General features: G+C 49.0%; 1 protein-coding gene across 1 annotated transcript; it reads left to right on the forward strand.

Annotated features, from left to right (window-relative positions):
• The first annotated feature begins 106 nt into the window (after positions 1-106).
• On the forward strand, positions 107-16,218 carry NFATC2IP (nuclear factor of activated T cells 2 interacting protein). Its single transcript, XM_003804597.7, has 8 exons — positions 107-569; positions 1,304-1,376; positions 3,740-3,857; positions 5,139-5,219; positions 5,312-5,498; positions 7,876-8,020; positions 8,150-8,259; positions 12,840-16,218. The coding sequence occupies exons 1-8, from the start codon at positions 183-185 to the stop codon at positions 12,996-12,998; spliced, it is 1,260 nt and encodes a 419-aa protein (XP_003804645.1). The 5' UTR covers positions 107-182; the 3' UTR covers positions 12,999-16,218.
• The last annotated feature ends 6,716 nt before the right edge of the window (positions 16,219-22,934 follow it).

Genomic DNA, 22,934 nt, shown 5'->3' on the forward strand with positions numbered 1-22,934 from the left:
CAGAGGTGGGCGCATGATGAGGGGGTACAGAGACCAATGAAAAGGCGGGAAGGCGGATCCCGCGCGTGGGGCGCGAAGAGGTGCTGACGAGCAGGCTGTTTGTCCAATGCAAGGCGAAAGTCGCTGAAGGGGGCGGGGCGAGGCGAGAGGAGGCGGGCGTGTGTTGTGGAGGAAAGTGTGCCATGGCGGAGCCTGTGGGGAAGCGGGGCCGCTGGTCTGGAGGTAGCGGTGCCGGCCGAGGGGGTCGGGGCGGCTGGGGCGGTCGGGGCCGGCGTCCTCGGGCCCAGCGGTCTCCATCCCGGGGCACGCTGGACGTGGTGTCTGTGGACTTGGTCACCGACAGCGATGAGGAAATTCTGGAGGTCGCCACCGCTCGCGGTGCCGCGGACGAGGTTGAGGTTGCGCCCCCGGAGCCCCCGGGGCCGGTCGCGTCCCGGGATAACAGCGACAGTGACAGCGAAGGGGAGAACGGGCGGCCCGCAGGACCCCCGCGGGAGCCGGTCAGGCGGCGGCGGCGGCTGGTGCTGGATCCGGGGGAGGCGCCGCTGGTTCCGGTGTACTCGGGGAAGGTGCGCCCGGTCCCGGGGAGGGGACCGGCGGAAGGGCCAAGGGCTTGGCCTCCAGGGAGGGGCCGGCGTTCGGGGAGGGTAGGGCTATAGGGGTGTTGAGGCTGGGGTTCTGGGGCTGGTCCTCGGGCGCTAGGGTGTTGGAGGCAGGGAGAGGCAGGGCTCCGGGACTTTCTGCAGACTGGGGTGGTGAAGGAGGGTGGGATGCGTTGGAAGTTTAGGATTCCTAGGAGCTGGAGTCTTGGGGGCACAGGGAGGCTGAAGAGCTGGGATTCCTGAGATTTTGGAGAGGGACTGGAAGGACCTGGGGCCGTTGGATTTTGAGGTTGGGGCCCATGGCAAATGAAGCCAGGGAGCTGCAGTATTGGGGGTTGGGGTCCATGCGGGTTCAGAGAGGACTGGGCGGCTCCAGGAGGCTGGGGTCCCCCGATGGTCGTGTGAGCAATGGGCTGAGAGTCCCTAAGAGTCAGGGGTAGAGGGGCGGCTAGTAACCTAGTTAAAAAGGATAAGGAAGCATACATTTCAGAGTGTCTTAGGCAGATGGAGGAAAAGGGTGAAGGGTACTTCCATTCTGAATCCTGGGGAAGCTGGACTTCTAGGTTGCCAGGAGAGGGCCAAGGTGTCCACGATCTTAGGGAGGATTTGGGAGCTGGGTGTCAGGGAAGAATTACCCCCAATTTTTTCTTTCGGTAGGGGAAGGACTTGGGCCTGACCCCTCTCCCTTCTTGTCTTTGCAGGTTAAAAGCAGCCTTCGCCTTATCCCAGATGATCTGTCCCTCCTGAAACTCTATCCTCCAGGGGATGAGGAAGGTAAGGGAGGGCCTCCAGGGAGAGGCACGCAGCCGCTGGCTTCTCTTAAGAGACTTCCTGGGGTTTATATTCCTGCAGTCAGTTGTCTCCTGAGGCTCAAGGGAAGAGCGTGGGAGAGGGGACTCCTGCATCCTAGCCACAGGAGCTGGATTGTTAACAAGCATAGAATGTATTAATGTATACATTTCTGGTGCCACCTGAAGAGATGCTGATTCTGTAGTCCTGGGCGGGGCAGGAGGCGGTAAGGTGTTGAGAATCTGTGACATCTTGTTACATCTGCAGCAAGTTCTTTGGGAACACTGGAGCCAGCAGGGTGTTCTCTGAATCTTATCAGGGATGCCCTGTCTTTGTCCTCCCCCACTGATGCATTTTTTGCAAACAACTCAAGGGCGGGGAATAGGAATCTAGTCTAATAAGGAAATAATCCAGTGGGCAAATGGAGACCTTGGACCAAGACTCTTGTACCATGAGGGAGTACGGTGGGGTGATTAAAAGCAAACAGGAGCCATCTGGCCTGGGTTTGAATCTCAGTTCTCTTTCTTTTTTTTTTTTTTTAGACAGAGTTTCGCTCTTGTTGCCCAAGCTGGAGTGCAATGGTGCGATCTCGGCTCGCTGCAACCTCCGCCTCCTGGGTTCAAGCGATTCTCCTGCCTCAGCCTTCCCAGTAGCTGACTAATTCCCACCACGCCTGGCTGATTTTTTGTATTTTTAATAGAGATGGGGTTTCACCATGTTGGCCTGGCTGGTCTTGAACTCCTGACCTCAGGTGATCCGCCCATCTTAGCTTCCCAAATTGCTGGGATTACAGGCGTGAGCCACTGTGCCCGGCCTCAGCTCTATCTCTTAATAGCTGTGTGATCTTAGGCGAGTTTCTTTTTTCTTTTTTCTTGTTTTGAGACAGAGTCTCACTCTGTCACCCAGGGTGGAGTGTAGTGGCGCAATCTTAGCTCACTGCAACCTCCATCTCCCAGGTTCAAGCCATTCTCCTGCCTCAGCCTCCCGAGTAGCAGGGATTACAGGCGCCCGCCACCATGTCTGGCTTTTTTGTATTTTTAGTAGAGATGGGGTTTCATCATGTTGGCCAGGCTGATCTCGAACTCCTGACCTTAGGTGATCTGTCTGCCTTGGCCTCCCAAAGTGCTGGGATTACAGGCATGAGCCACCACGCCCAGCCTGGGCAAGTTTCTTAATTTCTCAGTGCTTCAATTTCCTCATTATCAAAGTGGGGATAATAGTAGACCCCATTTTGGTGCAGATTTTGGTGAGAATTAATGAAAGGGAATTAGAGAGAGCTGCCTCTTGGCTAGATATATGCTTTAGGACAGTACCTAGGACATAGAAGTGCTACGTAAAAGGTATCTCTATCCCTGATACTCAAAACGTGGGCCCAGCCATATATAGCATCCGTTGGAAGCTTGCTAGAAATGCAGGATCGGCTGGGCACAGTGGCTCAAAGTGCTGTAATCCCAGCACTTTGGGAGGCTGAGATGGGAGGATTGCTTGAGCCCAGGAGTTCGAGACCAGCCTGTGCAACATGATGAGACCCTGTTTCTACAGAAAAATAAAAAATTAACCAGGCATGGTGATGTGTACTTGTAGTCCTAGCTACTCAGGAGGCTGAGGTGGGAGAAACACCTGAGCCCAGGAAGTCGAGGCTGCAGTGAGCCATGATCATGCCACTGCACTCCAACCTGGGTGACACAGTAGGACCCGGTCTCAAAAAAAAAAAGAAAAACGAAATGCAGAATCATAGGCCTCTCGCAGCTGCCATAGTTAGTTAGGACAGGATTTCATGACTTCAGCATTACTGGCATTTTTTGGACTGGAAAATTCTTTGGTGTTGGAAACTGTCCTGTGCATTGTAGAAAGTTTAGCGGCATCCTGACTTCCATCCCTGGGAAGTATTATACCTCAGCCCCCTCGCCCTCCACATTTTGATAACCAATATTGTCTCTAAACATTGCTATATGTCCCCGCAGAGGCAAAATTGTCCCTGGTTCAGAGCCACTGATCTAGGGTTTCTTATCATTTTTTAATTTTCACAGTATTTATTTTTGTGGTTTGTGAAGATCTTTTATTGACAGCAGGCAAATAGAAATTTCTATATTATAGAAAATAATACCTGGTTTCCTTTCATGAGAAATTTGAGTTAATTTTAAGTTAATATGAGCTATCTTTATACTAAATAGCAGTCTCATCCCCTGCCTCCTTTCCCAATATTATCATGTGGCCCTGTGTGTGCCAGGGGCTCCGTGGTCTCCTCCTTTCCTAGGACCTTCTTGAAGCCTCTGACTTGTTTCTTCTTGGCCTTTGCTGGCCTCCCTTGGATAACCCCCTTCTACCTTCTCTTCCTCTGCCCCCAGAGGCAGAGCTGGCAGATTCGAGTGGTCTCTACCATGAGGGCTCCCCATCACCAGGCTCTCCCTGGAAGACAAAGCTGAGGACTAAGGATAAAGAAGAGAAGAAAAAGACAGAGTTTCTGTGAGTGAGGCCAGGGCCCTTGGGCCCTGGGAGCAGGAAGTGAGTTGGAGGGGTAAGCGGAGGCAGGCAGGACTCTTGGGTGGCTCCTGAAAGGTTAAGAAGAAGGGATAGAAGGACTGTTGAGGTTCATGTGGGGAATGAATCGCTTGGGAAAAGAGGTGGCTTACCCCGGGGGGTGACAGTGAACCCTTCAGGATCACCCTTGGGAGTGGATTCTGAGACCCTAGTAATGTGAGCTTAAGGTATGGTTCCAATCCAGCTTCCCTGTCCTCTCTGTGCTTCTCTTTCTTCATCTATAAAACCCCGTTTTATAGCCTGGGAAACATAGAGAGACCCTGTCTCTACAAAAAATAAAAAAAAAGTAGCCTGGCGTGGTGGCGCATGCCTGTGATCCCAGCTGCTCGGGAGGCTGAGATGGGAAAATCGCTTGATCCCAGGAGTTAGAGGCTGCAGTAAGCCATGATCGTGCCACTATACTCCAGCCTGGGTGACAGAGTGAGACCCTGTCTCTAAAAAGCAAACAAACAGACAGACAAAAAATCCCCCCAAACCTGGGGATAATAGTGGCATTTGTGTCAATGAATTGCTGAGTCAATCAAGAGTTAACACTTGGCTAGGCACAATGGCTCTTGCCTGTAATCCCAGCACTTTGGGAGGCCAAGGGGAGTGAATCACTTGAGCCCAGGAGTTCAAGACCAGCCTGGGCAACACTGGACATATGGTAAGTGCTTGCCGTCTGTCGGATATTATTGGACATTTTCCTGGGAAGTGACAGTCTCAAAAATGAGGCATTTTCTTCCCTAATATTCAGGTCATGTAAATATAAAAATGATGCCTCAGGCTTTCCCTCTCCCCTACCCCTGCCTTCCAGTGAAATGGGGGTTATTGGAAGCTGCTTCCTCTTTATTTTTACATTTTTAGAGATAGGGCCTCACTCCATTGCCCAGGCTGGAGTGCAGTGGCGTGATCATAGCTTACTGCAGCCTCAAATTCCTGGGTTCAAGCGACCCTCCCACCTCAGCCTCCTGAGTAGCTGGGACTACAGCTGTGTTCTACTATGCCTGGCTAATTATGTAGAAATAGGGTCTCCCCATCTTGCCCAGCCTGGTCTTGGACTCCTGGGCTCGAGCAATCCTCCTGGCTCAGCCTCCAAAAGTGCTGGGATTACAGGTGTGAGCCATTGCGTCCAACTATGCTTGATTGTCCAAGGATCTGATTTCTAGGATTTGTGGGGCCAGTCTCTCTCCATTGCCTCCGTCCTGCTGTCTCTTGCTTCTACAGGGATCTGGACAACTCTCCTCTGTCCCCACCTTCACCAAGGACCAAAAGCAGAACGCATACTCGGGCACTCAAGAAGTTAAGGTGCCAAGTGCAGGGGCTCTGGCTGGGATGGAAGAGGGCAATCCGGGAGGGTGGCTGACTCCAGTTGACCCAGAGTCCTGTCTGCACTGCAGTGAGGTGAACAAGCGCCTCCAGGATCTCCGTTCCTGTCTGAGCCCCAAGCCACCTCAGGGTCAAGAGCAACAGGGCCAAGAGGATGAAGTGGTCTTGGTGGAAGGGCCCACCCTCCCAGAGACCCCCCGACTCTTCCCACTCAAAATCCGTTGCCGGGCTGACCTGGTCAGATTGCCCCTCAGGATGGTGAGTGCCTGAGGCCCATGGGAGAAGGACCCAGGAGCTGCTTCTGGAGAGATGGTGGTGTCCAGCAGGGGTGTCCTGGCAGAAGGGACTGTCATCCTTTTCCCATCCTGCTCTCTAGAGCTGCCCATCATTCTTTTCAGTCTGTCCTGCCTTCACACTTTTTGTTTCCTCTGTCTGCATTTTCCCAATGCTCCCCTCTCTTTCTGGCAAACTTTCTACCCATTCTTCAAGGCTCCTCATAAGCATCCTGTGTCTTTTTTTTTCCTTCAAAAAGTGGTCTTACTGTGTCCAGGCTGGTTCCGAACTCCTGGGCTCAAGTGATCGTCCCTCATTGACCTCCCAAAGTGCTGGGATTCCAGGTGTGAAGCATCCTGTCTTCTAAGAAGCTTTTTTTGGTAGTCTCTCTTGCTTTCCTCCCTAGGAACCTGGGCTTCCCTCCTGGGCTTGCTCTCACTGCCCTGGACACAGCAGATGTCACTCAGTCACCCTGAGCTCCACCAGCTTCCTGGCGAAGCCTGATATTTTTGTAGGGATGACCCTGTTTCAACACCAGGAATGACAACAGACATTACCGTTACTGATGCACAGTGCATCAGTCAAGCAGCTAAGGCAGAGGCTGCAAACTGGCAGCCCATGGCTTTTCCAACAGTGTGTCTGCTTTCTTTGTAGACTTATTTTATTTTATTTTATTATTTTTTATTATTTTTATTTTTTGAGACGGAGTCTTACTCTGTCGCCTAGGCTGGAGTGCAGTGGCACGATCTCTGCTAACTGAAACCTCCGCCTCCCAGGTTCAGGCGATTCTCCCACCTCAGCCTCCCGAGTAGCTTGGACTACAGGTGCCCGCCACCATGCCCGACTAATTTTTGTATTTTTAGTGGAGGCAGGGCTTCACCATATTGGCCAGGCTGGTCTTGAACTCCTGATCTCAAGTGATCCCCTGTCTCAGCTTCCCAAAGTGTTGGGATTACAGGCATGAGCCACAGTGCCTGGCCTATTTTATTTTTTAAACATAGAGATGGGGGCCAGGCATGGTGGCTCATTCCTGTAATCCCAGCACTTTGGGAGGCCAAGGTGAGAGGATCACTTGAGGCCAGGAGTTCGAGACCAGCCTGGGCAAAATAGTGAGACCTTGTCTCTACTAAAAATAAAAAAATTAACCAGGCATGGTGGCACATACCTGTAGTCCCAGCGACTTGGGAGGCTGATGCAAGAGGATCTTCTGAGTCCAGGAGTTGGGGGCTGCAGTCAGCTGTGATCGTGCCACTGCACTGCAGCCTGGGTGAGAGAGCAAGACCCTGTCTCTTAAAAAAAAAAAAAAAAAAAATGGAGATGGGATCTTGCTTTGTTGCTCAGGCTGATCTTGAACTCCTGACCTCAAGCAAACCTCCCGCCTCGGCCTCTCAAAATGCTGGGATTATAGGTGTGAGCCATCATGCCTGACCAAGTGCTTTAAAAATATACGAGCTTGTTGTCACCTTTGTGATGGGTGATTTCATACAAAGGTCCAGATTTCTGGCCGGGTGCAGTGCCTCACGCCTGTAATCCCAGCACTTTTGGGAGGTGAAGGCAGGCAGATCACCTGAGGTCAGGAGTTCGAGACCAGCCTAGCCAACATGGTGAAACCCCATCTCTACTAAAAATACAAAAATTAGCTGGGCATGGTGCCACTGCCTTCCAGCCTGGGTGAAAGAGCGAGACTCTGCCTCAGATCTCACTTGAGATCAGGAGTTCAAGACCAGCCTGGCCAATATGGTGAAGCCTGCCTCTACTAAAAATAGAAAGAAAAAAAAAAGGTCCAGATTTCTGGCTTCTCTTAAAAAATAGGAAAATGTGGCCAGGTGCAGTGGCTCACACCTGTAATCCCTTGGGAGGCCGAGGCAGGTGGATCACCCGAATTCAAGAGTTCGAGACCAGCCGGGTAGGAGAATCACTTGAACCGGGGAGGCGGAGGTTGCAGTGAGCTGAGATTGCGCCACTACACTCCAGCCTGGTTAACAAGAGCGAAACTCCGTCTCAAAAAAAAAAAAAGAAAAATATAGGAAGATGTCATACTGGCCCACGTTCCCAAACAGTGCCAATCAGCTGGAGCTGCGTAACAGCCAGCCTGTCTAGGTGGCATGTGAATTCCAGTTTGCTGCAATCCCCACCACCCCTTTCTTTGTTCTAACCCATGGCTGCTATATTTCTTTGTGCTCCTCGCCTGTACCCCTTGCTGACACGATTTTATTCTATACCTTGCCAGGTAAATATGATGAAACTCACAGCTGAGGAGCTTAGCAAGTAGCTAAGGCCAGAGCTTGTGTTTGGGTGGTGTGGCTGGGGGCATGGATTTCAAGGCAGGAAGACCTCTTTTGCTTGTTGTCCCCATCCCTAGTCGGAGCCCCTGCAGAGTGTGGTGGACCACATGGCCACCCACCTTGGGGTGTCCCCAAGCAGGATCCTTTTGCTTTTTGGAGAGACAGAGCTATCACCTGCTGCCACTCCCAGGACCCTAAAGCTCGGAGTGGCTGACATCATTGGTGAGAGGAAGGCAGGGAGGTGGGGCCTTGAGGCATTTGCCAGGGGAAGGGGATATGGGGAGAGGTTCAGCACGGGCCCTGCTTCCAAGCCCCCACTTAGCCCTGGCTTCTTGATTCTGCCTCCCACAGACTGTGTGGTACTAGCAAGTTCTCCAGAGGCCACAGAGACGTCCCAACAGCTCCAGCTTCGGGTGCAGGGAAAGGAGAAACACCAGACACTGGAAGTCTCACTGTCTCGAGTGAGTGGGAGAGATGGCTCTCCACGCCCCTCACCCTGTCCTCTGCTGCCTCTTGTCTCTCTTGTCAGTTAATGGAGGATGGATTCCCCTAATCTTGACTTGCAGGAGACACTGCCCTCCATGTTCTTGGGTTCCCAGCCATCCTAGGTAGTGGGAAAACCCATCGTTCAACTTCCCTCCCTGCTTCTACTGGTACCCTTTGCCGTATTCTGGGTGCTCCCTCGGTCTCCTGACTCCTTCTGATTAAAACAGAAAGGACTCTTAGACGGTAATCAATAAAACCCATCAAAATAACAATGAAGGCCACATGGCTAAGTGCTAGTCCCCGTGCTGAGGATAATTTCCTCACATTCAGGATCTTATTTAATTTCCCAACAATCTGATGTGGGCCACAAAGCACTGTCGTTATCCTCATTTGGCAATAAGAAGATTGAGTTCTAGAGAGGTGGAATAAGCAACTTGGTGCAGTTTTTTTTTTTTTTTTTTTGAGATAGAGTCTCGCCCTGTTGCCCAGGCTGAAGTCTGGCATGATCTTGGTTCACTGCAGCCTCTGCCTTCCGAGTTTCAAGTGATTCTCCTTCCTCAGCCTCCCGTGTAGCTGGGATTACAGGTGCACGTGCTGGGCTAATTTTTGTATTTTTAGTAGAGACAGGGTTTCACCATGTTGGCCAGGCTGGTCTCAAACTCCTGACCTCAAGTGAGCCACCCACCTTGGCCTCCCAAAGTGTTGGGATTACAGGTGTGAGCCACCGCGCCTGGCCTGCTGCATTCATTTCTTAAGTCTACTGTTAACGAAATACACAAATTGGGTGGCTTAAAACAATAGAAACCTATTCCTGTACACTTCTGGAGCCTAGAAGTCTGAATTGAAGGTGTTGGCAGGGCCTGGTTCCGTCTGAGAATCTGAGTGGAAACCTTCCTTACCTCTTTCTAGCTTCTGCTGGTGGCCAGAGTTCCTTGGCTTGCAGCTGTGTCACTCCAGTCTCTCCCTCTGTGATCACACGGTGTTCTCCATGTGTCTCTGTCTGTGTTCGTCTCTCTTCTTGGAAAGACATAGGTCATGTTGGGCTAGCCCCACCCTAACCAAGCACAACCTCATCTCAACTTGATTATATCTGCAAAGTCCCTACTTTCAAATAAGGTTACATTCACATTTACTAGGGGTTAGGACCACAAAGTGCCTTTTCAGGGGAATACAGTTCAACCCTTAACACACTGTTCTCTAGCCCCCACCAAATTCATGGCCTTCCCATCTGCAAAATATATACATCCCATTCCAATATCCCTACAAGTCTTAACCCATCCCAGCATCAACTCTTAAGCCCAAAATCTCATTTAAATATAATCAACTCAAGAAGTCCCAATCTTATTTTCTAAATCATTAAATCAGTTTTGGATGAGACTTGGTATGGTCCATTCTGGGACAAAATTCCTCTCTCTCTCTCTCTGCGGACCCGTGAAATCTAGAAAATAAGTTATTTGCTTCTAAAATACAGTGATGGGACAGACATAGGATAGACATTCCCATTTCAAAAGTGAGAAATTGGGCCAGGTGCAGTGGCTCACACCTGTAATCCCAGCACCTGTAATCCTAGCTCCCCAGGCGGCTGAGGCAGGAGGATTGCTTGAGCCTGGGAGATCAAGGTTGTAGTGAGCCATGATTGCGCCACCTTTATTGGAAACTTTTATTCCAGTTACCAATAACACATTCCTCATTTCCTCCAGAGACCTCACCAGAAACACCTTTAATATTCATATTTCTAGCAGCCTTCTGTTCATAACAATATATGCATCCTCTTAAGATGATAGGAGATTTCTCTGCACCTCTCCTCTTTGTGAGCCTGCAGGGACATTCCCTTTAATGTCCATATTTCTACCAGCAGTCTCTTCAAGGCAGTCTAGGTTTTTCCTAACATACACCTCAAAATTCTTGCAGCTTTGGCCAGGCACAGTGCCTCACATCTGTAATTCTAACACTTTGAGAGGCCAACACGGACAGATTGCTTGAGCTCAGGAGTTCAAGACCAGCCCGGGCAACATAGTGAAACCCTGCCTCTACAAAAAATACAAAAATTAGCCCAGCATGCTGGCGCAGGCCTATAGTTCCAGCTACCCAGGAGGCTGAGGTGTGAGGATCACTTGTGCCTAGGAGATTGAGGCTGCAGTGAGCTGAGATTGGGCCACTGCACTCCAGCCTGGGAGACAGCAAGACCCTATCTGAAAAAAAAAAAAAAAATTCTTCCAGCCCTGATCCAATTTCAAAGCCACTGTTACATTTAACCATTTATTCCAGCAGCACCCCACTTTTGTATTTTGGCTGTTGTAACAAAGTACCACAAATTGGGTGGCTTAAAACAACATAAATTTATTCTCTCATTGTTCTGGAGGGTAGAAGTCTGAAATCAAGGTGTTAGCAGAGCCAGGGTCTCTGAAGATATGGGGGAAGAAAACAAACTCAGGATTTTTTCTTTTCTTTTGAAAAAAACACAAAAGAGACAGGGCCAGACGTGGTGGCTCACGCCTGTAATCCCAGCACTTTGGGAGGCTGAGGTGGGTGGATCACGAGGTCAGGAGTTCAAGACCAGTCTGATCAACATGGTGAAACCCTGTCTCTACTAAAAATACAAAAAATTAGCTGGGCATGGTGGCATGCGCCTGTAGTCCCAGCTACTCAGGAGGCTGAGGCAGAAGAATCGCTTGAACCTGGGAGGCGGAGGTTGCAGTGAGCCAAGATCAAGCCACTGCACTCCAGCCTGGGCGACAGAGCTAGACTTCGTCTCAAAAAAAAAAAAAAAAAAAAAAGACAGGGTCTTGCTCTGTTGCCTGGGCTGGAGTGCAGTGGTGCGATCTTGGCTTACCACAGCCTCAAACTCCTGGGCTCAAGCGATCCTTCTACCTCAGCCTCCTGAGTAGCTGGGACTACAGGTGTGTGCCACTACCCTTGGCTAATTTTTTAATTTTTTTTGTGTAGACGGGGTCTCACTATGTTGCCCAGGCTGGACTCAAACTCCTGGGCTCAACTGATCCTCCCACCTCTGCCTCCCAGAGTGTTGGGATTACAGGCATGAGCCACTGCACCTGGCCCCCTCCTTGGGTTTAATTTGCTAGAGCAGCTTACAGAACTCAGGGAGACACTTACTTTCATTTACTGGTTTATTATAAAGGATGTTACAAAGGATACAGATGAAGAGATGTGTAGGGCACAGCATGGGAAAAGGGCGCAGAGCTTCCATACCTTCCCTGGGCACCATTCTCCAGGAATCACCACATGTTCAACTATTGGGAAGTTCTCCAAACCCTGTCCTCTGGATTTTTATGGAAGCTTTGTTATATAGGCATGACTGATTAAACCATGGGCTATTGGTGGTGACTCAACCTTCACTCTCTCCCTCCTTCTTGGAGGTTGAGGGGTGGGGAAAAAGTCCCAACTGTCTTATCCTACCTTGGTCTTTCTAGTGACCAGCACCATTCCTGAAGCTCTCTAGGGGCTGCCAGCCACCAGTCAACTCATTAGCATGCAAAAAGATACTTAACTCTTTCCCAAGGATTTTAGGAATTTTATACCAGGAAACATACAAAGACCAAATATATATTTGACAACATCACGCAGTCCCTCAGGGTCTCTTCGTGGAATCTGCCCTGTCTCCTGGCTCCTGCTGGCGGCCCACAGTCCTTGGCATTCTTGGCTTGCAGGTGCACTCCATTCTGCCTCTGTCATCACGTGTGCTCTCCCCTCATGTCTGTTTCTGTGTCTGTTCCATAAGCATACCAGTCCCAGGCTGGGTGCGGGGGCTCACGCCTGTCATCCCAGCACTTTGGGAGGCCAAAGTGGGTGGCTTATCTGAACTCAGGAAGTTTGAGACCAGCTTGGGCAACAGAGAAACTGTCTCTACCAAAAATACAAAAACTTAGCTGGGTGTGGTGGTCTGTGCCTGTAGTTGCAGCTACTCAGGAGGCTGAGGCAGGAGAATTGCTTGAACCCAGGAGGCAGAGGTTGCAGTGAGTTGTCTACCAGTCCCACGGCATTAGCACTCGTCCTAATCCAGTACAACCTCAACTTGATTGCATCTGCAAAGGCCCCATCTCCAAATCACATCACATTCACACTTAACAGGGGTTAAGACCACAAGGTGTCTTCTCTGGGGAACATAACCTGTAACATTTTTCTAAGGTCACATATCTAATAGGTGGGAGAGCCTGGCCTCCAGCTCGGCTCATCCTCACTCTAGAATCTGGGCTCTCTTAGTCATTGGTACACACTTCCGTTTCATAGGGAAGGAGGCTGAGGCTAGGAGGACTTGCCTGACTTAGAGCCTATACCCCTAAGCCTTGGGCTCGTGGCCCCCGTCCTCTACCTGAGCAACTTGGAGCCCAGAGGGATGACAGGATTCGTCCCAGCTCCCAGAGAGGAGCCTGGCTGGGCTGGCTTCTTTGTCCTCTCTCCTTTCCCCGCATGGGGCCCTGACTTTATTGTTTCCGCCCCTGCCGCCATCCTCCCTGTCCCAAGTTCCTTGTCTATCCCTACGGGATCCCCGCCCCCTTTCATGTTCTGACGTCCATTTTCTTTTCTCTCCATCCAGGATTCCCCTCTAAAGACCCTCATGTCCCACTATGAGGAGGCCATGGGACTGTCGGGACGGAAGCTCTCCTTCTTCTTTGATGGGACAAAGCTTTCAGGCAGGGAGCTGCCAGCTGACCTGGGCATGGAATCTGGGGACCTCATTGAGGTCTGGGGCTGACACCCCACTCCCTGTTTGACGGCCCAGCCTGGACTTGGGGAGAATAACTTTCCCTTTTTTGCCCCATAAGGGCTAGCATAAGCTGAGGTAGAACTTATCTTTAAGCTGCAGCAAAATCAAGGAGTGACTTTTGTCCCCTCTCCTGTTGACCCTGGTTTAGAGCCGTTAACCACTTGGTGAGTTATGTGGGTGTTGTTGCCCTGGGTGGCCTGTGGCTCCGTCCACAAGTCATGCTGAGTTTTGCAGCCTCTGTGACTTGGGGATGTCCCTTCACCCCTCCCCTTTCACCACCATCCTCTTTTCCTCATGGAAATGTCTGCTTTATGAAACTATGCACATATTGAAAGTGAGTTGAAACAAATGAGGGTTGGGTAGGAGCTTCCAGGCCTGGGATTTACACCACGCCTAGCCCAGCAGAGGCCTTAGTCCCATTTGGGGCTTGGGAGTGACATTTGCTTGAGGCTTATACACTGGTGTGGTTGCCTGGCTTGCAGGAAATGACCAAGCTCACACATGCTGGCTGAAGCGTAAGCAGACAACTGAGGTACTCTTTTGAAGGATGAAGGTGGTGGATTCTCAGCCCTGGGGCTCTTCCTCACCTGAGGACCCTTCAGAGCCACCCTTTCTAGTTTACATTTCCTGGTGCACACATTTAAGGCATAACAGCACATTCATCCCTTTGGTTTGGGATCTCAGGAATATAGTCCCATGCAAAGATTCTCTGGTTTTATGGCTTTTTTCCCTTTCTTTACACCATCCTCTCCCATAAGCACCCATGTCTTTGAATATGAATGTATTTGTAAAATACCACGTTTCATGTGTGAATATGTGCTTTTACTGTACATAGTGCTATTGTGCAATAGGTCTTATGCTGTTTTCACTCAATGTGTGCTAAGATCTAGCCCCATTGACTCTTCTAGAAATGCAGTATTGCTTTGACCTGCCGGTGGCACTCCACAATGTCAATTGCAGTTTACACACATTGCCTAAAGTGGGGGACACCTGGGTGCCCCTGACCCCTTGGCACCGGATACAGGCCACGATAAACATCCTTTCGTGTGTTCCCTTCTGTGCTTGTGTGGCATGTGTACCCAGGATGGGCCTATAGGTCACAGAGGTCAGTTTCTCTATGGTTTTCCAAATTTTCTTTAGAACGGTGACTGACCCTCCTACTTGAGGCCGCCCTTTTCTCCTTATCCTTGTCAGCACTTGTATTGCCAGACTACCTAATTTTTGCCAGTCTCATGGGTAGATAGTGGTGCGGTGCTTTAACATACATTCATCTGATCAGCATTAATTTGGGGAATTTTTTCACTTAGCCTTTCTGGTTTCCCTTCCTGTGCATTGCCCATTTTCTCATGGAGTTTCTTATCTTTTTTGGTTTATTCTCAGGAGTTGCTTGTACATTCTTGGGCAATTGCAAATAATTCCCAGAGTGCATATTTGGGCTGGGTATGGAGGTTCACTGGTAATCCCAGCACTTTAGGAGGCCCAGGCAGAAGGATCGCTGCAGCCCAGGAGTTCGAGACCAGCCTGGGCAACATAGCGAGACCTCGTCTCTACAAAAAAAATTAAAAAGGGGGCTTTGGGAGGCCAAGGCGGGCGGATCATGAGGGCAGGAGATTGAGACCCTCCTGGCCAACATGGTGAAACCCCGTCTCTACTAAAATACAAAAAATTAGCTGGGCATGGTGGCGCACACCTGTAGTCCCAGCTACTCTGGAGGCTGAGGCAGGGGAATCGCTTAAACCCAGGAGGCGGAGATTGCAGTGAGCCAAGGTTCCACCACTGCACTCCAGCCTGGCGACAGAGCAAGGCTCCACTCAAAAAAAAAATTTAAAGGGGAAAAAATTGAAATTTTCTTTGTATCTAGGGGTATCCGTCACTGAACAGAAATTCGTAATTTTGGCTAGGCGTGATGGCTCAGGTCTGTAATCCCAGCACTTTCGGTGGCCGGGGTGGTGGATCACTTGAGGCCAGGAGTTCAAGACCACCCTGACCAACTTGGTGAAATCCCATCTCTACTAAAAATACAAAAATTAGCTGGGTGCAGTGGCGCATGCTTGTAATCCCAGCTACTCGGGAGGCAGAGGCAGGAGAATCACTTGAACCCGGGAGGTGGAGGCTGTAGTGAACAGAGACAGTGCCACTGCACATCAACCTGAGTGACAGAGAGACTTTGTCTCAAAAAAAAAAAAAAGAAAATTTTAATTTTAATGTAGACAGTATGAATTATCTTGTTCTGCAGTTGGTTGCTTTTTGATTGCTTATTTAATAGAGTTGTTAAGATATTCTCCTGTTAGCTGTTCAGCTTTTCCTTTCATATTGAGAACACTACACAGTGCTGAAGTCCAGCTGGTACACACCGGGGTGACACCTTGGCTGCATCTGTTCTCAACAGTCAGACACTTCTTCTAATTGGTTGATGCTGGGCTGTACTGGTTGCTAAATATTGCACATCATTTTAAAACTATTTGAGATGCACTTTTGTACTCAGGAGGCCGAGGCGGGAGGATTGCTTGAGCCCAGGAGTTTGAGACCAGCCTGGGCAACACAGCGTGACCTTGTCTCTTAAAAAAAAAAAAAAAAATGAGAGAAATCGGCTGGGCATGGTTTCTCATGCCTGTAATCCCAGAACTTTGGGAGGCTGAGGCAGGTGGATCACCGGAGGTTAGGAATTCAAGACTGAAACCTTGTCTCTACTGAAAATACAGAAAAAAAAAAAAAAAAAAGCTAGGTGTGGTGGCAGGCGCCTGTAATCCCAGTTACTTTGGGAGGCTGAGGCAGGAGAATCGCTTGAACCCAGGAGGCAGAGGTTGCAGTGAGCCAAGATCGCGCCATTGCACTCCAGCCTGGGCGACAAGAGTGAAACTCTGTCTCAAAAAAAAAAAAAAAAAAAAAAAAATTCAGTGAAATACACCTTTATATATGAGATCCAAGTTTCACTTTTTGTGATATAATGAGCCAGTTTTCTCAGTAATGTCTACTAAAAAAAAAGCCATTAACCTTTCTCTAATATTTGCATGATTCTAACAAAAGTATGTCAACTTCTTAAAATGTTTTATTGAAATGTGGCATTCCTTTGAATTTTATGACATTAAAATAATCCACGACATGGTACAGCTCTTCACTTTTTCAGCTTTTTAAATGTCCATTAATAAGTTTGAATACGTTAAAATTATATGTTTAACCTCAACAAAATAAATGGCAATATGTTCAACTTGTGTATACTGGAGGATTTTTGTCTTTGTGGCCCTCATGTGACCCCCACTAAGATCCTTGTGACAGAGACAGGAATAAGATCCTTATTCCTTCACATCCATTCTTCCTCCTTCTGTGGTACTAGAACCCATGGTTTTTAGCGAGGCACAGAGACACTCAGAATAAAAACAGTGGCCAGGCGTGGGGGCGCACACCTGGAATCTACCTAGCACCCTGGGAGGCTGACGTGGGAGGATCGCTTGAACCCAGGAGGTTGAGGTTGCAGTGAGCTATGGTTGTGCCAACCCACTCCAGCCTGGGCAACAATCAAGACCCTGTCTCAAAAAAAAAAAAAAATTAAGACAGTACTTCCTGGCTTCCATTGTAGCTAGATGTAGCCAAGTGCCAATACAGGCTCCTGGGGTGTAAGTGGAATGGGATATCACTTCCCAGAAGTGTGCATAGCGGGCAGCTTGTCCCCTCTCTTTCACTTGCCTCCTGCCTGCTTACTGGAAGTGGAGCAGCCCTACTGACTTAAGGTGACCTCTGGAACAGAAACCACATGGGCCAGGATGGTGAGGGAAGGCACCTGGATCACAGCATCCATGTAGCACCTCATTGGCCTGGCAGTGCTGACCTCGGCTTTCACGTGAAGGAGGGACTGCTGCCCCTCTTTAAATCACTTATTTTAGGGTTTCTACCACTTAAAACCAAACCCAGTTCAAATTCCAGGATGTTGCTATTGCAAGCAATGTAGTGTTCCTTTTGGGGTACCTGTGTGGGATTTTTCTCGGGGGCTTCCATCTGAGAGTGGAATCACTGGTCACTAATTCTTGAATACTGTTAGATTGCTAACCAAAGTGCCTGTACATTTTTACATGTCCCCTAGCAAGTGCTGGAAGGTTCTAGTTTCCTCATACCTTCCCCTGACTTAATCTGGGAAGGGTATGGGAAAGACTGCATTTCTTTATCTTTTATGATGAGATTGTTCATCCTTTCACATGTCTAAAAGAATATCTAGGGTGATCTTTCTTTTTCTTTTTCTTTTCTTCTTTTTTTTTTTAATAGGGTCTTGTTCTATCACCCAGGCTGGAGTGCAGTGGTGTGATCTCGGCTCACTGCAACCTCTGCCGCCGGGGCTCAAGTGATCCTCCCACCTCAGCCTCCTGATTAGCTGGGACCACAGGTGCATGGCAGCATGCCCACATAATTTTTTTGTATCTTTTGTAGAGGTAGGATCTCACTATGTTGCCCAGGCTCATCTTGAACTGCTGAGCTCAAGCAGTCTGCCTGCCTCTGCCTCCCAAAGTGCTGGGATTATAGGTGTGAGCCATCGTTCCCAGCCTTGTTTTGTTTTCTTGAGATAGGGTCTTCTCTGTCACCCAGGCTGGAGTGTAGTGGTGCTATCATAGCTCACTGCAGCCTCGATCTTGTGGACTCAAGCAATCCTCCCGAGTCTCCTGAGTAGCTGGGACTACAGGTGAATGACAACACACCTGCTAATTGTTAAACTTTTGTGTAGAGATGGAATCTCCCTAGGTTTCCCAAGCTGGTCTGGAACTCCTGGCCTCAAGCAATTTTCCTGCCTTGGCCTCCCAAAGTGCTGGGATTACAGGTGTGAACCACTGCAGCTGGCTCTGGATAATCTTCCTCAAACTCTCATGATTAGAGACCCTTGAAACTTTAATGCACCTTTACTCAGTGCCACATACCAACCTTGGCTCTTTTCATAACCTTATTCATCCTCAGAGCAATCCTGTGAGGTAGGTGTTCTTATTCCCATTTTACAGAAGAAAAACAGAAGCTTAGGGCTGGGCACAGTGGCTCACACCTGTAATCCCAGCACTTTGGGAGGCCTAAACGGATGGATCATTTGAGGTCAGAAGTTCGAGACCACCCTGGCCAACATGGTGAGACCCTATCTCTACAAAAAGAAAAAAAAACCAGGTATGGTGATGCACGCCTGTAGTCCCAGCTACTTGGGAGGCTGAGGCAGGATAATTGCTTGGACCTGGGAGGCAGAGGTTGCAGTGAGCTGAGATCGCACCACTGCACTCCAGCGTGGGCGAGAGAGTGAGACGCTGTCTCAAAAAAAAAAAAAAGAAAAAAAGAAAGACAGAAGCTTAGAAAGATGAATGAACGTGCTCTAGACCACAGGGCCTCCCATTGCACAGCCCGGTGTAGATGCAGGTGGGTCTGATGTATGGCTCAAAATTCTCAAGGAGACCAGAGACTCTCGTCAGTGTGCACACAGGTTGTCTGGGGACCTTGTTAGTGTGCAGATGCTGGATCAGCAGCTCAGGTGGGGCGTGAGATGCTGCATTTCCAGCAAGGTCCCAAGTGATGGCAATGCAGCTGATCACACTTGAAGTAGCAACATACCATTTTGCCTTTTTTTCTCTATGCCTTCACTGTCTCCCACCTCCCTACCCCTGTCACCCCCTCCAACTCAGGGTCAGTTCTTCCATAAGGCTCCTCGTAGGACTGGTCACATTGTCTTTTGTGTGTCCCACCTCTGCTTGGAGTCTGGCTTGGTACACCCATCCACGCATCCAGGTTTTGCTTCCCTATGGGACTGTAAGTTCCTTGAAAATAAACTCTTCTTAAAAATCTCTTGGCTGGGCCGCAGTGGCTCATGCCTGTAATCCCAGCACTTCAGGGGGCTGAGGTGGGAGGATCACTTGAGGCCAGGAGTTCCAGACCAGCCTGGGCAATCTAGTGAGACCCCATCTCTACAAACATAAAAAAAATTAGCCAAGTGTGTGGTGCATGCCTGTAGTCCCAGCTACTCAGGAAGGAGGCTGAGGTGGGAGGATTGCTTGAGCCCAGGAGTTCGAGACTGTAGTGAGCTGTGATTGTGCCACTGCACACCAGCCTGGGCAACAGAGCAAGACCCCATCTCAAAAAAGTCTCTTGCTTGGTGTCTGACACCTTGACACAGTAGTATCCTAACAAATGTTTGTTGAATGATTAAACTCCTGTCTCAAAGAATCCCAGCATCATCCATCTCTGCATGAGCCAGAAAAGCTTCACTCTTGATCTCTTTTCATCCCCCACACCCACTGCATCACCCGTTCAACTTAATAGCCCCAGCTCCCTCCCAAATCAGCTCCCTCTGCCCCTCTCCATGCTGTCCTAGGCCAAGCCACCACTGCCTGCAGCCTAGGCTAGTGCCACAGCCACTTCATGGGTGGCTGTTTCCCCTCTGGCCTCTCAAATCCATCTTCCATGCTGCAGCCAGAATGATATTTTCTTTGGTTTTTTTTTTTTTTTTTTTTTGAGACGGAGTCTCAGTCTGTTGTCCAGGCTGGAGTGCAGTGGCGCGATCTTGGCTCACTGCAACCTCTGCAGTGAGGTTCAAGTGATTCTCCTGCCTCAGCCTCCCAAGTAGTTAGGATTACAGGTGTTCACCACCACGCCTGGCTAATCTTTGTATTTTTAGTAGAGACAGGGTTTCCCCATGTTGGCCAGGCTGGTCTCAAACTCCTGAACTCAAGTGACCCTCCTGCCAAAGTGCTGGGATTACAGGCGTGAACCACCACTCCTGACCTATTGTAGTTTAATTAATATGCCTAAACATTGACTCATTTTAAGCATACAGTTAAGTGAATTTTTTCAAAAAATTATTTATGTAGAGACAGGGTCTTGCTCTGTCACCCAGGCTGGAGTGCAGTGGCGCAATCATAGTTCACTGCAGCCTCAAACTCCTGGCCTCAAACATCTTCCCATTTCAGCCTCCCTAAGTGCTGGAATTACAGGCATGAGCCACCATGCCTGGCCTTCAGTGAGTTTTGGTAGATGTACACGGTTGTGCAAAAGTTTCCTTCTCTTGCCCATGACCCCAGGCAACCACTAATCTGCTTTCTGTCATCTTACTTTTGCCTTCTCTGGATGTTCATATAAATGGAATAACACAGTATGCAGTGTTTTGTGTCTGGCTTCTTTTACTTAACACAATGTTTCTGAGTTTGTATCAGTAGTTCTGTTACAGGACAGGGGTCCCGATCCAGACCCCAAGTGAAGGTTCTTGGATCTCGTGCAAGAAAGAATTCAGGGTGAGTCCACAGTGTGAAGTAAAAGCAAGTTTATTAAGAAAGTAAACTGGGCCGGGCGCAGTGGTTCACACCTGTAATCCTAGCACTTTGGGAGGCCGAGGTGGGCGGATCACCTGAGGTCAGGAGTTCAAGACCAGCCTGGCCAGCATGGCGAAACCCTATCTTTACTAAAAATACAAAAATTAGCTGGGCGAGGTGGTTGGGACCTATAATGTCAGCTACTCAGGAGGCTGAGGCAGGAGACTCACTTGAACCTGGGAGGCAGAGGTTACAGTGAGCTGAGATCATGCCATTGCACTCCAGCCTGGGCTACAGAGTGAGACTCCGTCTCAAAAAAAAAAAAAAAAAGTAAACTGGTGAAAGTACAGCTACTCCATAGACAGAGTAGGACATTCCTGAAAGTAAGAAGGGGAAGGCATCCACCTTATGTACAAGACTCATATATATGGGGAGATGTGCTCTGCTACAAGGGTTTGTGATAAAGGATTTTTTTTTTTTTTTTTGAGATGGAGTCTCGCTCTGTTGCCCAGGCTGGAGTGCTGTGGCACGATCTTGGCTCACTGCAACCTCCGCCTCCTGGGTCCCGATTTAAGCAATTCTCCTGCCTCAGCCTCCTGAGTAGCTGGGATTACAGGAACACGCCACTATGCCCAGCTAATTTTTGTATTTTTAGTAGAGATGGGGTTTCACCATGTTTGCCAGGCTGGCCTTGAACTCCTGACCTCGTGATCCGCCTGCCTTGACCTCCCAAAGTGCTGGGATTACAGGCATAAGCCACTGTGCCCGGCTAATTTTCTTAATTACTATATTTAGCAAGAATCAATATTGTTATCTTTAAAGCAAAATTAGGAATGCTTTGTTCTCCATATATTGGGATATCTGGACACTCCCAAGTCTGGGTCTGTTTAGTAAACATTATATTATTATTATTTGAGATGGAGTTTTGCTCTTGTTGCCTGAGTGGGAGTGCAGTGGTGCTCTCTCAACTCACTGCAGCCTCTGCCTCCCAGGTTCAAGTGATTCTTCTGCCTCAGCCTCCTGAGTAGTTGGGATTAAAGGTGTGTGCTACCATGCCCAGCTAATTTTTTTTTTTTTTTTTTTTTGAGACGGTGTCTCACACGGTTGCCCAGGCTGGAGTGCGGTGGCACAATCTCAGCTCACTGCAGCCTCTGCCCCCTGGGTTCAAGCAGTTCTTTGCCTCAACCTCCCGAGTAGCTGGGATTACAGACACCCACCACCATGTCTGGCTAATTTTTTGTGTGTTTTTAGTAGAGATGGGTTTTCACCATCTTGGCCAGGCTGGTCTTGAACTCCTGACCTTGTGATCCACCCGCCTCGCCCTCCCAAAGTGTTGGGATTACAGGCGTGAGCCACTGCGCCCGGCCTAGTAAACGTTATTGTTTCCTTAACCATAAACATGTCGAGTCTAGGAATGCCTTACTTCCTGTAATTCAGTCCAGCAAGTCCCAGCCTTATTTTCCTAGCCCTCACTCAAGATGGAGTCACTCTGGTCCGAATGTCTCTGACAGTTCATTCCTTTTTCTTGTTAAGCTATTCCCGTTGTATGAATAGATTATGCCCCTGTTGATGGACATGTGGATTCTTTTCATTTTTGGGCTATTATGAATAATGCATTTATGAACATTCATATACAGGTTTTTGTTTGGACACGTTTTCATTTCTCATTGGTGGTTACCTAGGAGTGGAATTGCTGGGTCATATGGGAAGTGTATATTTAATTTTTATTTATTTAGTTTTTTTGTAGAGATGAGTCTTGCTTTGTTGCCCAGGCTGATCTTGAACTCCTGGGCTGAAGTGATCCTCCCAACTCAGCTTCCCAAAGGGCTAGGATTACAGGCATGAGCCACTGTGCCTGGCCAAAAACACAATTTTTAAAATGGACAAAAGAGCTGGGTGCAGTGGCTCACACCTGTACTCCTAGCATTTTGGGAGGATGAGGTGGGAGGATTGCTTGAGTTCAGGAGTTCCAGACTAGCCTGGACAACATAGCGAGAACTCATCTCTACAAATATAAAAATTAAAATGACACTGGGCATGGTGGCTCACCCCTGTAATCCCAGCACGGTGGGAGGCTGAGGCGGGCAGATCACTTGAGGTCAGGAGTTCAAGACCAGCCTGGCCAACCTGCTGAAACCCCATCTCTACCAAAAATACAAAAAATTAGCCGGGCGTGGTGGCACGTGCCTGTTATCCCAGCTACTTGGGAGGCTGAGGCACAAGAATCGCTTGGACCCCGGAAGTGGAGGTTGCAGTGAGCCGAGATCCCGCCACTACACTCCAGCTCCAGCCTGGGTGACAGAGCAAGCGTCTGTCTCCAAAAAAAGAAAGAAAGAAAAAGAGTTCTTTAGATGGATACAAGTCCTTTGGCAGATAGATGCTTTGTAAATATTTTCATTCAACCTGTGGCTTGCCTTTTCACTTCAGAGGTGCAATTTACAATGCGTATCACTCTCTAGATAAGCTCCACGAGGGAAGGGAGTAAGTCTGCCTTTCCCTGAAACCTGGTAAAATGCCAGGCACATACATGTTCAATAATATCTTGTTGAGGGAATTAAATGGCTGCAACCTGAAGTTCCTGTCCGCCAGGGGAAACCAAGCTTAAGGTTCTGAAACACGAGGCACCTAATATGGGGGGGGGGGGGGTGGTCAAAGCCAATTA

This window comes from Pan paniscus, chromosome 18 (genome assembly GCF_029289425.2).
Source record: "Pan paniscus chromosome 18, NHGRI_mPanPan1-v2.0_pri, whole genome shotgun sequence".
Lineage (NCBI taxonomy): Eukaryota > Metazoa > Chordata > Mammalia > Primates > Hominidae > Pan > Pan paniscus.

What these genes read in the sequence shown, in the direction of transcription:
- NFATC2IP (XM_003804597.7), top strand. Translation starts at nt 183, where the DNA reads ATGGCGGAGCCTGTGGGGAAGCGGGGCCGCTGGTCTGGAGGTAGCGGT. An exon ending in TCCTCCAGGGGATGAGGAAG is followed by an intron (nt 1,377 to 3,739) that starts GTAAGGGAGGGC and finishes CTCTGCCCCCAG; the next exon opens with AGGCAGAGCTGGCAGATTCG. An exon ending in AAGAAAAAGACAGAGTTTCT is followed by an intron (nt 3,858 to 5,138) that starts GTGAGTGAGGCC and finishes TTGCTTCTACAG; the next exon opens with GGATCTGGACAACTCTCCTC.